General features: G+C 42.7%; 1 protein-coding gene across 6 annotated transcripts in view; it reads left to right on the top strand.

Annotated features, from left to right (window-relative positions):
• Window positions 1-15,854, top strand: part of LOC127568808 (collagen alpha-1(XII) chain-like) — a 275,536-nt gene that overhangs the window by 52,921 nt on the left and 206,761 nt on the right. For 5 of the 6 annotated variants that reach the window (XM_052012992.1, XM_052012989.1, XM_052012990.1 and 2 more), the window contains exon 12: window positions 7,713-7,985. The exons of the other annotated variant lie outside the window; for it this stretch is intronic. In XM_052012992.1, the coding sequence (XP_051868952.1) occupies window positions 7,713-7,985 (273 nt within the window). The remainder of the gene's footprint in view (window positions 1-7,712; window positions 7,986-15,854) is intronic. 6 annotated transcript variants of the gene reach the window in all.

The raw sequence follows: 15,854 nt of genomic DNA, 5'->3' as shown, positions 1-15,854 counted from the left end.
CAATGAGAACAGCCCTAGCTCCTTTAATCTCTCCCCATAATCCATACTCTCCAATCCAGGCAGTATCCTGGTAAATCTCCACTGCACCCTTTCCAACGCCTCCACATCCTTCCTATAATGAGGTGACCAGAACTGGACACAGTACTCCAAGTGTGGTCTAACCAGAGTTTTGTAAAGCTGCATCATCACTTTGCGGCTCTTAAACTCGATCCCCCGACTTATGAAAGCTAACATCCCATAAGCTTAACTACCCTATCCGCCTGTGAGGCAACTTTCAGTGATCTGTGGATATGAACCCCCAGATCCCTCTGCTCCTCTACACTGTCCAGAATCCTGCCATTTACCTTGTACTCCGCCTTGGAGTTTGTCCTTCCAAAGTGTACCACCTCACACTTCTCCGGATTGAACCCCATCTGCCACTTGTCAGCCCAGCTCTGCATCCTATCAATATCCCTCTGCAAGCTTCTACAGCTCTCCACACCATCCACAACACCACTGATCTTTGTGTCATCTGCAAACTTGCTAACCCAACTATTAATAGATTAATAGTTTTTTTTATAGGTTTTATTTATCTACTCCCAATGTGCATTCACTGGAGATTGGGAAGGGGAAGCCACAGAGTGACAGGAAGTTGAGAATTTTGGATTGAAGGTATTGGTGAACTGTGAGTCAGTGTTGAACAGGGCTTGATGGACAAGTAAGGCTTGGTGCAGGACAGAAAACTGGCAGCAGATTTTAGGACCACTTCAAGTTCAAGGAATGAGAACTGGAGAGGCCATCCAGAAGTGTGCTGGAATAATCAAATCTCAAAATAATGTTGGCATGGACGAGGCTGTCAGCAGTGGCTGAGGCACAGGGAGAATTAATGGGAAGCTGGTTAAGGGAGTATTAACTCTAGATTAATCTTCTCAGAAGTGTGGGAGAGATCAGACAACTTCCTCATATAGACAAAAGAAGGCAATAATTTGAATGGGGCAGGTAAATAAAAAATGACAATCACAAGAACGTTCATTCTTGTTAGAAAAGAAATCCCTTTTGTACCACTGTTGCACTGGCTGGGATCCAATACTAGTGTACGGCTCACATCTGCAGCAGATCAAGAGTTATCCCATGAGCTGTTAATCCTTCACTTTGATGCCTAGATAATCATGATTGTGTTTTGCTTGAGTAGAAACACTTTATGGCTGATGTCTAGAACTTAACTAAAGACAGGATCTTCTTCTTGAGGAATACACGTTGCATCCTTTTTGTTCCTGGGCTGGTCCACCCCTGGACAAAATGATCAGAAGTGTGTAACTTGCTTGATTAAGTTCATCACAAATTAAATATCAATGTACAGACTGAATGAATGACTCTATGGATATCGTTCCCCCATTCCAAATATCTCGCTTGGTTACTAACACCCATTGGGTCGATGAAGCTGAAGGATTGACAAAGATGCATTGAAGGGTGACGGTTGTTAGACCTGCTACCTTACAGCTCCAGAAACCGGGGTTCAATCCTGACCTCTGGAAGCTGTCTGTGTGGAGTTTGCATGGGTTTCTTTCAAGTACTCCGGTTTCTTCCCACATCCCTGAAACATGTGAATCGTTCAGTTAATTGGCTATTGTAAATTGACCCAAGTGTGTAGAATCCTAGTGTGTAGGTGAGCTGTAGAATCTGGGGGAGAATTGATGTGAACACTGGTGAGTAGAGTGGGATTAATGTAGGAATGGTATAAATGGGGGCTAGGTGGTCAGCACAGACTCAGTGGACCAAAGGGCCTGTTTCTCTGCCGTATGATTCTATGACTCTAAAATTCTTGTGATGTACAGACTTTACTGTATAAAAGTTATGTTAAACTTCTATAAATCCACATTTTTATAACTTTTTCATTTTTGAGGCTCTGGGTGTTTCTGACAAGGCCAGCATTTATTGCCCTTGAGAGGTTGGCTGCCCCCAATGTCCAACTCTGGGCATGTGCTTTAGGATAAAGGAGAGAGTGTGGAGTTGGTTTACTGGAATGATGTGAGGTTCTTAATAATGAGGTAAAAATCTGGAAGAGGTGGGTGCAGAGAAGGGAGATTGAAGAAAAGTGTTCAAGTTAATTGATAAAGTAAAGAAATTGTGTAGCTTATTATTAAGGAGAGTCAACAGTGAACATAGATGCAATGAAGCAGATGGAGAGGAAGAGCGGTATTTCGTGCAGTAGTTACCATGAACTGGGCTGGAATGCCTGAAAGGGTAAACAAGGCAAATTCAATCTCAACTTTCAAAGGGTTATTTGGATACTTGAAAATGGAAAACCTGCACTACCATGGGAAAAGAGCAAAACACTGATTAGATAGCTCATCGAGGCAGAAGAGGCACAAACGGCTGAACATGCTGCATGATCCTCTGATAACTTCTTGGGGGCAAGTGAGTCTGTTCCAATATTTGAAGACTGTGGTATACCCTTGAATAAAGTTTACTCTTTAGCCATGGAATGTTAAAAAGGACTGAGCTCTTTAGAAATTTGAATTAATCAATATAAAGAACACAGGAATTAAATTCTAAAATTTATCAGAAAATTGGAACCACTTGCAACTACTTGTAGACTAGTTGTGGATTTTTCCAGTCAGGGACACAAACTGCACCGACTGCGTTGTGTTGAGTGTTCTTTCCTGCCTAATGTTTTATTTATTCCACAACCGTCATTTTGGAAGAGAGTGTTAAAATGAATCACCTACCACCTTGAGTTGGAAGCCTTGCACATACCACCTGAACATACTTAACATTCTGTAGAAACAGACAGGCTGTCACTTTATACAAATGTATTAAGTTTCAGTACAAACCCAGATCTATCTAGTTAACATTGATTTCTTGCAAGCCATTTGCAGAAAGAGAAAAAAAATCACAATAGAGCCTCTACTTGTTTTTTAATAGAAAAATATGTTAAAGTACTCATTGCTGCTGGCTCCGGCACAAATAACATTAACTTGGCTCCAGTTTTAAGTATCATGGGGGTCTGCAAAATATTTTTGCCACATGTATCACTAGATTATCATACATAAATCATGAAGCAGTCAGTGATTGAGCACTGTAATGTGCACCTTCACACAAGGGCACAGCAGTTCAATGTATTTCTTGACAAACTATAGCTCTGGGATACTCTTTAGATCATGAGGGAAAAGTCATCAGGCAAGATATTATTCAAACACATTGCCAGCTTTGGTGAATTAGCTTGCAAGATGCAAAGGAGTAGAATGTAATGTCCTAAGACAATAGTTGAGGCCTCTAGACTCAATGTAATTTCTTGATCAGGGCTGGATATGAATCCAACAAAGAATCCCAGATATTCAAACAACCTCCTCCTGTTCTGCAAGGTTCCATGATCATTTTTAATACTAAACTCCAAAGCTCCACAATTCAATTTAAAGCTAAGAGTTTCAATACAAACCCAATTACTACTAATTTTATGGTTAAATAATCGTAGGTTGCTGTGCCTCAAACTAATCCTCGAGGACTGTATTTAGACAGATAACAGTACGATAAGTGGCCTGGGTGGTTCTAGGTGTGGTCAACTATTCTGCCGGCATTTCTTTGTAGAGTGCAGAATGTCGTAGATCTTCTGCACAGAGGCAGCAATCCTTGTCGATTTCTGGCTGTGCTCCACTGTTGGACCAACTCTGCAGTGCAACAATGGAGCAGAGGCATGCAGGGGGTTGGGGAGCCTACTCGCGGCTCCCTTATCAGATTAGACCTCTCATTTGAATGGGGCTTGTAGGGCTTGAGGGAAGGAAGGCAAATAACATATTAAAAATTATTTGTGTTTTATTCGATATCTTCAATTCTCAAGGTGTTTCAGTTGATTTTACCTTTTTATTTATCAAATCTGCTTAAATTTTGCAAGTTTCTAAATGTTTCTGAATGTCAGAGCCAGGTTTGACTGCTGATGGGATTATGCAGTCTGCCAGTGGTTGCCAGCTGAGTTTCACAGGTGGAGTTTATCTGCTCACCATCGTTTAGGGTCCTGCTACTACTTGGGTCTTCTCCTTTTAGCTCTGCGACTGTCCGGGCGGACAATCAAGAACAGCTTTCTGGAGTCAGCTAAGATAAGTTTGGGGGAATGGGGTATGTGAGTGATGAATATTGGTGTTGGTAAGATCCAGGCCAATTTTTTCCATGTATTAGTCATAAACATCACATAGCTATTAACAAATGTGTCAAATAATCACGGGAAACTCATTTTCCTCTTCAGAATGGAAGGATCTTGGACCAATAATCTAGTGATTTGAACTAAGTAGATGAAATAATATTGATTATTAAAGAATAAATTAAATAATATATTAAATAATGTAAAATAAAGTTGGCATCTTGATAATATTCCAGATTAGAATCATGGAGTCATACAGCATGGAAACAGGCCCTTCGGCCCAACTGGTCCATGCCGACCAGATTCCTATTTAAGATGGTCCCATCTGCCTGCGTTTGGCCCATATCCATCTAAACCTTTCCTATCCATGTACCTGGCCAAGTACCTGTTAAATGTTGTTAATGTACCTGCCTCAACCACTTCCTCTGGCAGCTCGTTCCATTTACTGACCACCCTCTGAGTGAAAAAAGTTGCCCCTCAGTTTCCTATTAAATTGCTCCCTGTCTCACCTTAAAACTATGCCCTCTAGTTCTTGATTCCCCAACCCTGGGAAACAGACTGAGTGCATTCACCCTGTCTATGCCCCTCTTGATTTTATGCACCTCTATAAGATTGTTGGAAATGACATTGGCCTATATGTGACTCCGGATCCATGGGAATGGGGTTGATTTTTAACAGTCCTCTGAACTGGCCCAACAAGACAGACAAACTGCGAGTGGGAACACCTTCACCCGCAGTGGACTGAGAGCTGGGAATTGGAATGTGCCTCTCTTTTAGCCAGCATAGACATGATAGGTCGAATGGCCCCCTTCTGTGCTGTACCATAGAACCATACAGCACAAAACAGGCCCTTCGGCCCACCATGTTGTGCCATCCATCAAACCACCCTCACACTATCTAACCCTTTCCTCCCGCATATCCCTCTATCTCACATTCCTCTATATGCCTATCCAACAAACTCTTGAACCTGTTCAACATATCTGCCTCCACCACCACCTCAGGCAGTGCATTCCATGCACCAACCACTCTCTGGGTGAAAAACCTCCCCCCGACATCTCCCCTGAACCTCCCACCCATAACCTTAAAGCCATGTCCTCTTGTCTTGAGCATTGGTGTCCTGGGAAGGAGGCGCTGACTGTCTATCTATTCCTCTCAATATTTTATATACCTCTATCATGTCTCCTCTCATCCTCCTCCTTTCCAGTGAATAAAGCCCTAGCACCTTAAGCCTCTCCTCATACTCCATACACTCTAATCCAGGCAGCATCCTGGTAAATCTCCTTTGCACCCTCTCCAATGCCTCCACATCCTTCCTATAATGCGGCGACCAGAACTGAACACAGTACTCTAAGTGTGGTCTAACTAGAGTTTTGTAAAGCTGCATTATCACTTCGCGGCTCTTAAACTCAATCCCACGATTTATGAAAGCTAACATCCCATAAGCTTTCTTAACTGCTCTATCCACCTGTGAGGCAACTTTCAGTGAGCTGTGAATATGAACCCCCAGATCCCTCTGCTCCTCTACACTGCCAAGTACCTTGCCATTTACCTTGTACTCTGCCCTGCAGTTTGTCCTTTCAAAGTGTACCACCTCACACTTCTCTGGATTGAACTCCATCTCTTCTCTGGATTGTAAGCTCCAACAGCCCTCTACACTATCCACAACACCGCCGATCTTAGTGTCATCTGCAAACTTACTTAACCCAGCCTTCCACCCCCTCATCTAAGTCATCTATAAATATCACAAAAAGTAGAGGTCCCGGAACCAATCCCTGCGGGACACCACTAGTCACTGCTCTCCAATCCGAGGGCACACCCTCCACCATAACCGTCTGCTTTCTACTGTAAGTTGCTATGAAGATATGATCCCAAAGGGCTTCAGCAGTTCAAGATGGCGGCTCACCATCACATTCTCAAGGGTAAGTTGGCGTGGTTGTTAAGTCTCGACCTTGCCAGCTATGACCACATTGCACTAGCGATTGGAATTAAATGCAGAAAATAATTAGAATGTGCAACTAGCTCTCACTGAGGGACATCCACAGTGAACAACACTGATGCATGTTATTAGGGAACTGGTATTGGTATTGGTTTATTATTGTCACTTGTACCGAGGTACAGTGAAAAACTTGTCTCGCATACTGATCATACAGGTCAATTCATTACACAGTGCAGTTACATTGGGTTAGTACAGAGTGCATTGAGGCAGTACAGAGTGCATTGATGTAGTACAGATAAAAACAATAACAGTACAGAGTAGAGTGTCACAGCTACAGAGAAAGTGCAGTGCAATAAGGTGCAAGGTCACAACAAGGTAGATCGTGAGGTCATAGTCCATCTCATTGTATAAGGGAACCATTCAATAGTCTTATCACAGTGGGGTAGAAACTGTCCTTAAGCCTGGTGGTACGTGCCCTCAGGCTCCTGTATCTTCTACCCGATGGAAGAGGAGAGAAGAGAGAATGTCCCGGGTGGGTGGGGGCTTTGATTATGCTGGCTGCTTCATCAAGGCAGTGAGAGCATACAAGGGACTGAAGGATATCTGATTGGGTTAACTGTCAAGTGGCAATTCTATGTAATCTACTGGTATTCTGCAATATTCTTCACTGATTAATAATTCCCACTGAGCTGATGGACATCAGAATATTAGTTTTTCAATAATCTAACATCCTGAAAATAGCCCTCTATTGCACAACTATATAGAGCTATCTGTGCCTAAATATAGACATAGATAGAATAAACAGCCGGTATCCTTTTTCCAGGGTCAAAATGTGTAATACTAGAGGGCATGCACTTAAGGTGAGAGGGGGAAAGTTCAAAGGAGATGTGCGGGGCAAGTTTTTTTTACACAGAGGGTGGTGGGTGGCTGGAATGTGCTGCCTGGGGTGGTGGAGGCAGATACGATTGGGGCGTTTAAGAAGTTCTTAGATAGGCACATGATTGTGCAGGGAGTGGAGGGATATGGACGTTGTGTAGGCAGAAGGGCTTAGTTTGGTTAAGCATTTAATTACTAGCTTAATTTGTTTGGCACAACATTGTGGGCTGAAGGGCCTGTTTCTGTGCTGTACTGTTCTATATTCTATGTTGTTGGCTATTGATACCAAACACTGTACAAATTCTTCCTCACAGCATGTCCAAAAATCAAACAAGACCTATCAAATAGTAAGCTGGAGTGTTTCTGAGTAGACTGACAATATTTTCTTCCAGGTAATTTAAGGAATAATTGGCAAGGTCTTGGAAGCAATATAATTTTAAAGTCTGTTTGAATGCCTTGAGATTTGTGAATTGAGATAATTGGAACTTGGCAGTACAGGAGATCTTTCATAAAGTCCCATATTTGGGTATCTTGAGTGGGAAACGGTCATATAGAATTAAAGATAAATGGCACCTGACTCAAAATAGTAATCCTGAACTATCATTCCCTATTGGTTAATGTTCTGACACTTTGCTCCATCTGGAACATTGTAAAATGTGAGTGATTGATTTTGGTTTTGTACCAGATTCCCAGATTCTAAGTTTTCAGTCTGTGAATCTTATTGTTGGTTTCAAATTTTGTTTAAAATTGTACCTAATAATGGTACCTTTCTTTGTCCTCTCACAGAATTTGGGCCACCAAGTAACCTCCAGATACTTGATGAAACCACATACAGTTTCAGGGTCAGCTGGTCACCAGCTCCTGGTAACGTCCTTCAATATAGACTGCAGTATGTGCCGGTTCTCGGTGGGGAGACGAGGGAAACAGCAGTTGATGGGAGGATGACACAAGCAACCCTTCAGAATCTACTCCCAAACACCAGGTACTCCGTGAGGGTTCTGCCTCAATATCGAACGCTGATTGGACAACCATTGAGTGGAGAAGGCACCACGAAAGAAGGTACAGTTTGCATCAAAATACTGAGGAATTAAATAGTTGAGAAACATTTGGTAATCTTGTTAGAATCAACTATTGTACCATTGAATAATACCACAAACTTCACGTTTCATACAATATACTTCAGCTGCCACACTTTTCTGTAGGTCAAAGCAACCTGAAAAAGAAGGTAAGAATATCAATCATATTAAATTGATAAATTTGGTAAGTTGGTTTATTATTGTCACATGTCCTGAGGCACAGTGAAAAACTTTGTTCAGCATGCCATCCGTACAGATCATTTCATTACATCAGTGCATTGGTGTAGTACAAGGGAAAACAATAACAGAATGCAGAATAAAGTGTTACGGTTTATAGATTGCAGGTTATAATACCCTTTACAAAACCTTGGGACATTCCCAGTACAATCATCTTTCAGCTCAGTTCACTAATGTCAGCTGTTGGTGATCATTCAATACCTCTACAGTTATTGCACCATGATAAATAATCTTTCTTGAGCAAACATGAATTCAGAATGATCAACCCATTCAAATATAATCGATTCATAAAATGTATCTGACACGTTCAGTATGAGAGGCATACACAGTTTAGATAGTTAAAGAGTCTTTTTTCCCAGGGTAGAAATGTCAGGTACTGGAGGTCTTAGCTTTCAGGTGAGAGGGGGAAAGTTTAAAGGAGACCTACATCACAAGTTTTTTTACACAGAGAGTGGTGGGTGCCTGGAATGGGCTGCCAGCGGAGGTGTTAGAAACAAGCACAACAACAACAAACTTTAAGAGGCATTGAGGCCGACACTTGACAGGCAGGGAATGGGGGGTAAATTGGTTTATGATTGTCACTTGTACCGAGGTAAAGTGAAAAACTTGTCTTGCATACCGTCCATACAGATCATTTCATTACAACAGTGCGTTGAGGTAGTACAGGATAAAACAATAACAGAATACAGAATAAAATGTTACAGTTACCGAGAAAGTGCAGTGCAGGCAGACAATAAGGTGCAAGGTCAAAACGAGGTAGGTTGTGAGGTCAAGAGAAGATCTCATCATATTGGTATATAGACACATTCAGGCAGATGTGCAATTTAAATTGGCATCATAGTTGGCACAGACATTGTAGACCCTAGGTGTTCCTGTGCTGCACTGTTTTATGTTCTATGTACCTTGTGAAAAATGTGGAAAATCTTGGCCTACAGTCAACCACTGAAAGAGAAAATTAAGCAGAAGTGCAGAACCTCTAGCGGTGCATCTCACACCAGAACATAAGGTTTCCATCCTCGACATCCAACCCCATGGAACTAGGCATGATAGTGGAACATCGAGGAGCCCGGGAACACACTAGGTGTCAGGGACTACTAGGGCAGCTGCAGTCAGCATACACAAAGAACCTAGTGCTGAAGTAAACCACTTTTCACGAGCCATGGTGTTACAGGAGATAAAAAGTCACTGAAATTATTTCCAGACTATCTTCTCATCCCCGGATGTTACAAAATATTTAAATTATTCCTATTGTCAACAAATTAAATTCTACATTAAGATTACGGCACTTGAATCATCCCCAGGCCCCAGTGATTATCAATGCTTAACATATGTGCAGGAAAGCAGCATGTTTAAGATGAAATGCCTGTTACTAGTGATGTGCAGTGATTGTTATCCACTTGGAACTTTTAACCATTTTCTCTGTCAAGAGATGGAGTTTAGCACTGAGGAATGCGTTGTGGTTTGAGGATGTGAATGTGATAAGAGATCTCAGGAAGGAAAGGAATTAGATCAGTCCTGATGAAAGGTCTCAACCCGAAATGTCGTCTGTCCATTTCCCTCCACAGTTGCTGCCTGACCTGTGAGTTCCTCCAGCACCTTGTTTTTGCTCCAGATTCCAGCATCTGCAGTGTCTTGTGTCTCCATGGAACTAGATATGTCAGAAGTAGGCAGAAGGCATATCAAGAGCACTGAGAAAGAGATTAAAGAGTTGGGGATTACTGAGTGAGTGTGGGGAGGGAGGTCCCCATGATGCTGAAATAACTGCGGATGTCTCTGTGAGCAGGAGAACTGAAAGGTTTGGAATTTTGAAAGTTGGAGGAAAGCAAATTGGCCTTCCAAATAGTGCTCAAACCCCAGCTGTCTGTACTTCTGAGCAAAGCAAACAATAAGCAAAGCTGACGTTTAAGACGTGTGTGTGTGTGTGTGTGTGTGAAATGGTGGATCATGTAAAAAATGAGTGGTCATGACTATTGATGGATCTTAAAACAAGGGTGATGGTTTTAAAGCCAAAGTGTCTCCAGATCAGAAGCACATGTAGGTAAGAATGGATCGTGTACCAAAGGAAAAGGACTACAGAAGGAGGATCCTTGCATTCCAGTGATCTCAGTTAGATGCATAACCAGCTCGTACAAGGGTAATGTGCTAACACACTAAGGCAGGGTTCTGGCCTTGGACTCTCCTCCCTCCCACCCCCAAGCAGTGGGACCTGTGGAAACCATTCAACCCATCACGTCTATCCAATCTGTTCCTCTGCTCTAGTAATCCACCTTGGATTCATGCTTTGGTTACCTTGTGCAACACGATGTATGGACCCAGCATCCAAGGAGAGGTTCACGTTTTTTTCACCCAATGTGTGAACAAGTGCTTTCTGATTTCCTACACTAGGGTAATTTACCTTAACCAGCTAACTTACCAATCGACATGTCTCTGGAAGAAACCAGAGCACCCACACAGCCACAAGGACAACATACACACTCCTCACAGTCACCACCCAAGGTTTGGATTGAATCCAAGTTCCTGGAGCTTTGAGGCAATGGTGCTAACTGCTGCACCAGTCTATTTGAGATTCTGCTTCTTTGTTCTGGACAAAACAGAGGAAGCAGTTCCCCTGCATTTAACTTAGTGAACCCCTTTATAATTTTAAGCACTGCAATTAGATCAGACCCCCTCTCATTTTGTGTCAGAACTGAGAAGCATAGGGATGCAGTTGAAGGAATTATAAGTGATTAGCCAGGAATTCAGAGTTTGTGATAGAAAATGATGTCCCAAAGCATTTAGTGACTGAGCTAAGTTGTTAAAGGTTGGTCAAGTCTTTAAATCTCAACTGCCCTATCCAGGATAGTAGTTGGATCTACAGCAGGTTTTAACTCCGGGTCACTGCCCTGTGGCTGGGAACTGTGACTTCAACTTATGTAATAGCAATTCGATTATTTGAATTCAGTTAAGGAGTGAGTTTGGAAACAAAAAGTTAATGTTAGGATGAGTTACCAAGGAGCTGTCAAATAGTCTTAAGAAAACCCCAACATTCACTATATTCTGTATTGGAGGATCCTGCCATATTTAGCTGTCTGGGCTTGTAGGTGACACAGGTCCTACTCAAGATGGTTGTATCTTAGTTGGCTTAGCAAGGATCACAGGTTACATCAGAATAGCATATAGATATTGAAAGTTCTGTTAGCACCCACGACCAAAAAAAGTATCGACTGCTGATACTCATTAGCCAGGTCCATGCTTGCTGGTCTGTGCACCTGTCCTGATGGCGGGTCCCAACCCGAAATGTCAACTGTCCTGCCATAGATGCTTCCTGACCCGTTGAGTTCCTCCAGCTCCTTTGTGTGTTGCTCCAGATTGCAGCATTTGCAGTTGCTCGTGTCTCCCATGCTTCCTATCAGGCGATTTGCAATAAAACGCTGCTGCTGGGAGAGGGAAGCCTGGCACCTAGAAGAACACAAGAAGATAGGAGCAAGAGTATCCGTCAAGCCTGCCCCACCATTCAATAGGCTCATGACTGATCTATGCTGGCCTCAACTCTTCTGCCAGTTCCCCAAAGCCCTCATTTCCTTAATCTTTCAAATATGTATCCACCTTCATTTTAAATGCTTCCAATGATCTTGCCTCCCACCACTCCCAGAGTAGAGAACTGCAGAGGTTCATCACCCTCTGAGAGAAGCAAGGGAACCTCAGCTACTGATAACTTCATCAAGAGTGAAAGAGAGCACAAGGAAGGAAAACTAGAAAATGTTGTAAAGCTTTCTAGGCATAATTTGATTTGGCGATATTATCCTTTCTCAGAGGAGATCGGAGAAAGGTGACAGGGCATGGTGATGGGTATAGTTTCTTACAGCTTGAGCATGAAATCATGGAAGATCTCTCTGTGTTATTTCAAGATTGAAAATGAACAGAGGAGAGATGATCCTGCAAAGGGCTTTAGTTTTGGCAAGTCCGTACTGAGTGTTGAGAGTATCAAACATTGTCCTTCTAATTACAACTGTCAGAGTAGAACAAAGAGCAGTTCCAAATGCGTCCAGCATCCAACCTCCCGGGACTAAACAAGTCTTTGCAAGTTGGGGAAAGATTACAGAATAATAAGGTCAATGTGGAAAATGGAATGGCTCACACATGTTTCATTCTTGACTGACAGTAATGATTTCACATCACCTCCGAACAGTTCAGTCTTGAGCTCCTGATAAACTTTAGATAAAAGAAATGCAACAATTGCATTTTCTTCAGAGAATAGAATATGAAATCATAAAAATGGGTAAATAGTTTGGACAGGTGATGCACAAGTCTGACTGTTATTTTGCCGCTGGAATTGCAACTTGATACTGCAGTGAACTAGTCATGTTATTGGATAGCTATTGGAATTGGTTTATTATTGTCATTTGTACCGAGTTATCCTGGTTGCCTGGACTGATAATCCAAAAGTTGAGAGCTGAAATCCCAACGTAGACCTTTCAGAATTTGAATTCTGTTTTCTTAAAACTCAAGGAAAAAAGTATCCTTGAATCAAACCAGTTGACTTGTGCCTTTCTTGAGTGTGTTCAAGAACAGCTACTTCCCTTCAACCATTCAGTTCTTGAACCAACCTGCACAACTCTAATCACTACAGTTTAGCAACACTGTGACCACTTTGATCACTTCGCACTAAAATGGACTTTTTTTTGGTTCTAATTGTGTTCTTTCTTGCAAAAATTGTGTGTAATTTATGTCTTTCTTGTGAATGCTGCTTTTTTTAGATATCTTTATTAGTCACATGTACATCGAAACAAAGTGAAATGCACCTTTTGCGCAGAGTGTTCTGGGGGCAGCCTGCAAGTGTCGCCACGTTTCTGGCGCCAACACAGCATGCCCACAACTTCCTAACCCATACGTCTTTGGAATGTGGGAGGAAACCAGAACACCCAGAGGAAACCCATGCCGATAGGGGGAGAATGTACAAACTCCTTACAGACAGCGGCCAGAATTGAACCCGGGTCTCTGGCACTGTAATAGCGTTTACGCTAACCGCTACACTACCATACCTGCCCTCTACACTACCGTGCCTGCAACATACCTGTGATGCTACTGCAAGTAAGTTTTCTGTTGCACCTGTGCACACACGTACTTGTGCATTTGGCAATAAACTCGACTTTGACTTTGCTCTTTTGCCACAGTGGTGATTGCCTTTTGACCAGCCTAGCAAGTTACCTGGTTATAGATTCATCGCGTCACTCAGGCCATTTGGCTCACCGTGTCTATGCTAGCCTATGGGCATCCAAGTTCAGAGAAAGTAGGAAAGTGGGGGGCGGGGTAACAGAAATGAAATATACTTGTACAATACTGCTGACAATTGGCTCTATTGAGGTGAATTTTGGAAGCAATGTTCATGTGTGTTCAAAAAAAAGTCAAAAGTCGAGTTTATTGTCAGATGCACAAGTGCAATGACAAACTTACTTGCAGCAGCATCACAGGCACAGAGCATCAGATAAGCAGCATTCACAAAAAAATGTCTAATTTAGTGCAAAGTGATCAAAATGGTCATAGAGTTGCTGAACTGTAGTGATTAGGGTTGTGCTGGTTGGTTCAAGAACCGAATGGTTGAAGGACAGGAGGTACAGAAGCCTGGAGTCCCACACCACCTGATTGGTATTGGTTTATTATTTTCACTTGTACTGAGGTACAGTGAAAAATTTGTCTTGCATACCGATCGTACAGGTCAATTCATTACACGGTGCAGTTACATTGAGTTAGTGCAGAGTGCATTCAGGTAAACGATTATAGTAAGGGTAATGAGTAGATTGTAGAGAGCAGCTTGCAACGAGTCACCACACTCCAACACCATCTTGCCCAAAAAGAAGATTCAAGCTGTTCTTGAACCTGGTGGTGTGGGACTTCAGGCATCTGTACCTCCTGCCCGATGGGAGCTGTGAGAAGGTGGCATGGCCTGGATGGTGGGGATCTTTGATGATGGACATTGCCTTCTTGAGGCAGCGTCTCCTGTAGATACTCCTGGTGGTGGTAAATTGTGCATTCAGTGCATGTGGTAAAACTTGAATTCCCACTCTGCGACCCCTAAGGTGCCAGAGCCAGAGCCGAAGTCATGGCTGATGTCTCGACCACCTGTGGTCCTCAGTGAAAGGCTGTCTTTGTTGCAGTGGCTGTGTTGTGATGAATGGAGGAACCCAGCTGTCATCAGGTGTTTATCCCACTGCCCTAGTCCGAGGAACACTGGGGGAAGGAGGTCATCCCAGGGAAGTAAATAGTGCAAGAAATAAGGGAGGTGAGCATACATGATGAGTGTAGAATGGAAACAAAAGTAGAATATGTGCAAACCTAAACACTGGAGAAACTTTCTGCAAGATTAGAAAATATGCAAAAAAAAGAGTCAGAATTAGGTCTATTATCACTGACATATGTCATGAAATTTGTTGTTTTGTGGCAGCAGTACAGTGCAAGACGTAAAAATAAGATAAGATCTCTTTATTATTCACATGTACATTGAAACACAGTGAAATACATCCTTTTGCGTAGTGTTCTGGGGGCAGCCCGCAAGTGTCGCCACGCTTCCGGCACCAACGTAGCATGCCCACAACTTCCTAAACCGTACGTCTTTGGAATGTGGGAGGAAACCGGAGCACCCGGAGGAAACCCACGCAGACACGGGGAGAACGTTCAAACTCCTTACAGACAGCAGCCGGAATTGAACCCGGGTCGCTGGCGCTGTAATAGCGTTACGCTAACCGCTACACTACCGTGCCTATAAGTTACAAAAATAAGTTACTATAAAATTGCTGTGTTACAAAAATAAATAAATAGTACAAAACAAAAAGGAATAATGAGGTAGTGTTCATGGGTTCATGGACCATTCAGAAATCTGATGGCAGAGGGGAAGAAGCTGTTCCTGAAATGTTGAGTATTGGTATTGGTTTATTATTGTCACTTGTACCGAGATACAGTGAAAAACTTGTGTTGCATACCATTCGTACAGATCAATTCATTACACAGTGCATTGAGGTAGCACAGAGTAAAAACAATAACAGAATACAGAGTAAAGTGTCACAGCTACAGGGAAGTGCATTGCAGGTAGACAATAAGGTGCAAGGTCATAACAAGGTAGATTGTGAGGTCAAGAGTCCATCTCATCGTACTAGGGAACCGTTCAATAGTCTTATAACAGCGGGATAGAAGCTGTCCTTGAGCCTAGTCTTCAGGCTCCTGTACCCCCTCCCTGATGGTAGTAACATGAAGAGGGCATGTCCCAAGTGCAAAAGCACGCAGATAGTTGACTTTGTATGTTTTAGCACCTTTAACATGGAACTTAGAGACATAGAAACATACAGCATGGAATCAGGCCCTTCGGCCCAACTCGTCCATGCCAACTGTGTTGCCCAGCGAGCTAGTCCGATTTTCCTGTGTTTGACCCATCACCCTCTAAACCTCTCCTATCTATGTACGTAACTGGTTGGCTTTTAAATGTTGCTGACATGCCTGCCTCGACCACTATTTCTGGCAGCTCATTCCAAATATGCACCACCCTTTGTGTGAAGAAGCTTCCCCTGATGTCCCTTATAAATCTCTCGCCTCTGATCTTAAACCTATGCCCTGTTGTTTGAGTACCTTTCCCTGGGAAAAAGAC

The sequence above is a fragment of the Pristis pectinata genome, chromosome 3 (genome assembly GCF_009764475.1).
Source record: "Pristis pectinata isolate sPriPec2 chromosome 3, sPriPec2.1.pri, whole genome shotgun sequence".
Lineage (NCBI taxonomy): Eukaryota > Metazoa > Chordata > Chondrichthyes > Rhinopristiformes > Pristidae > Pristis > Pristis pectinata.
Note: the sequence above shows the minus strand (reverse complement) of the source record. Positions and strands in the feature narration are given on the sequence as shown.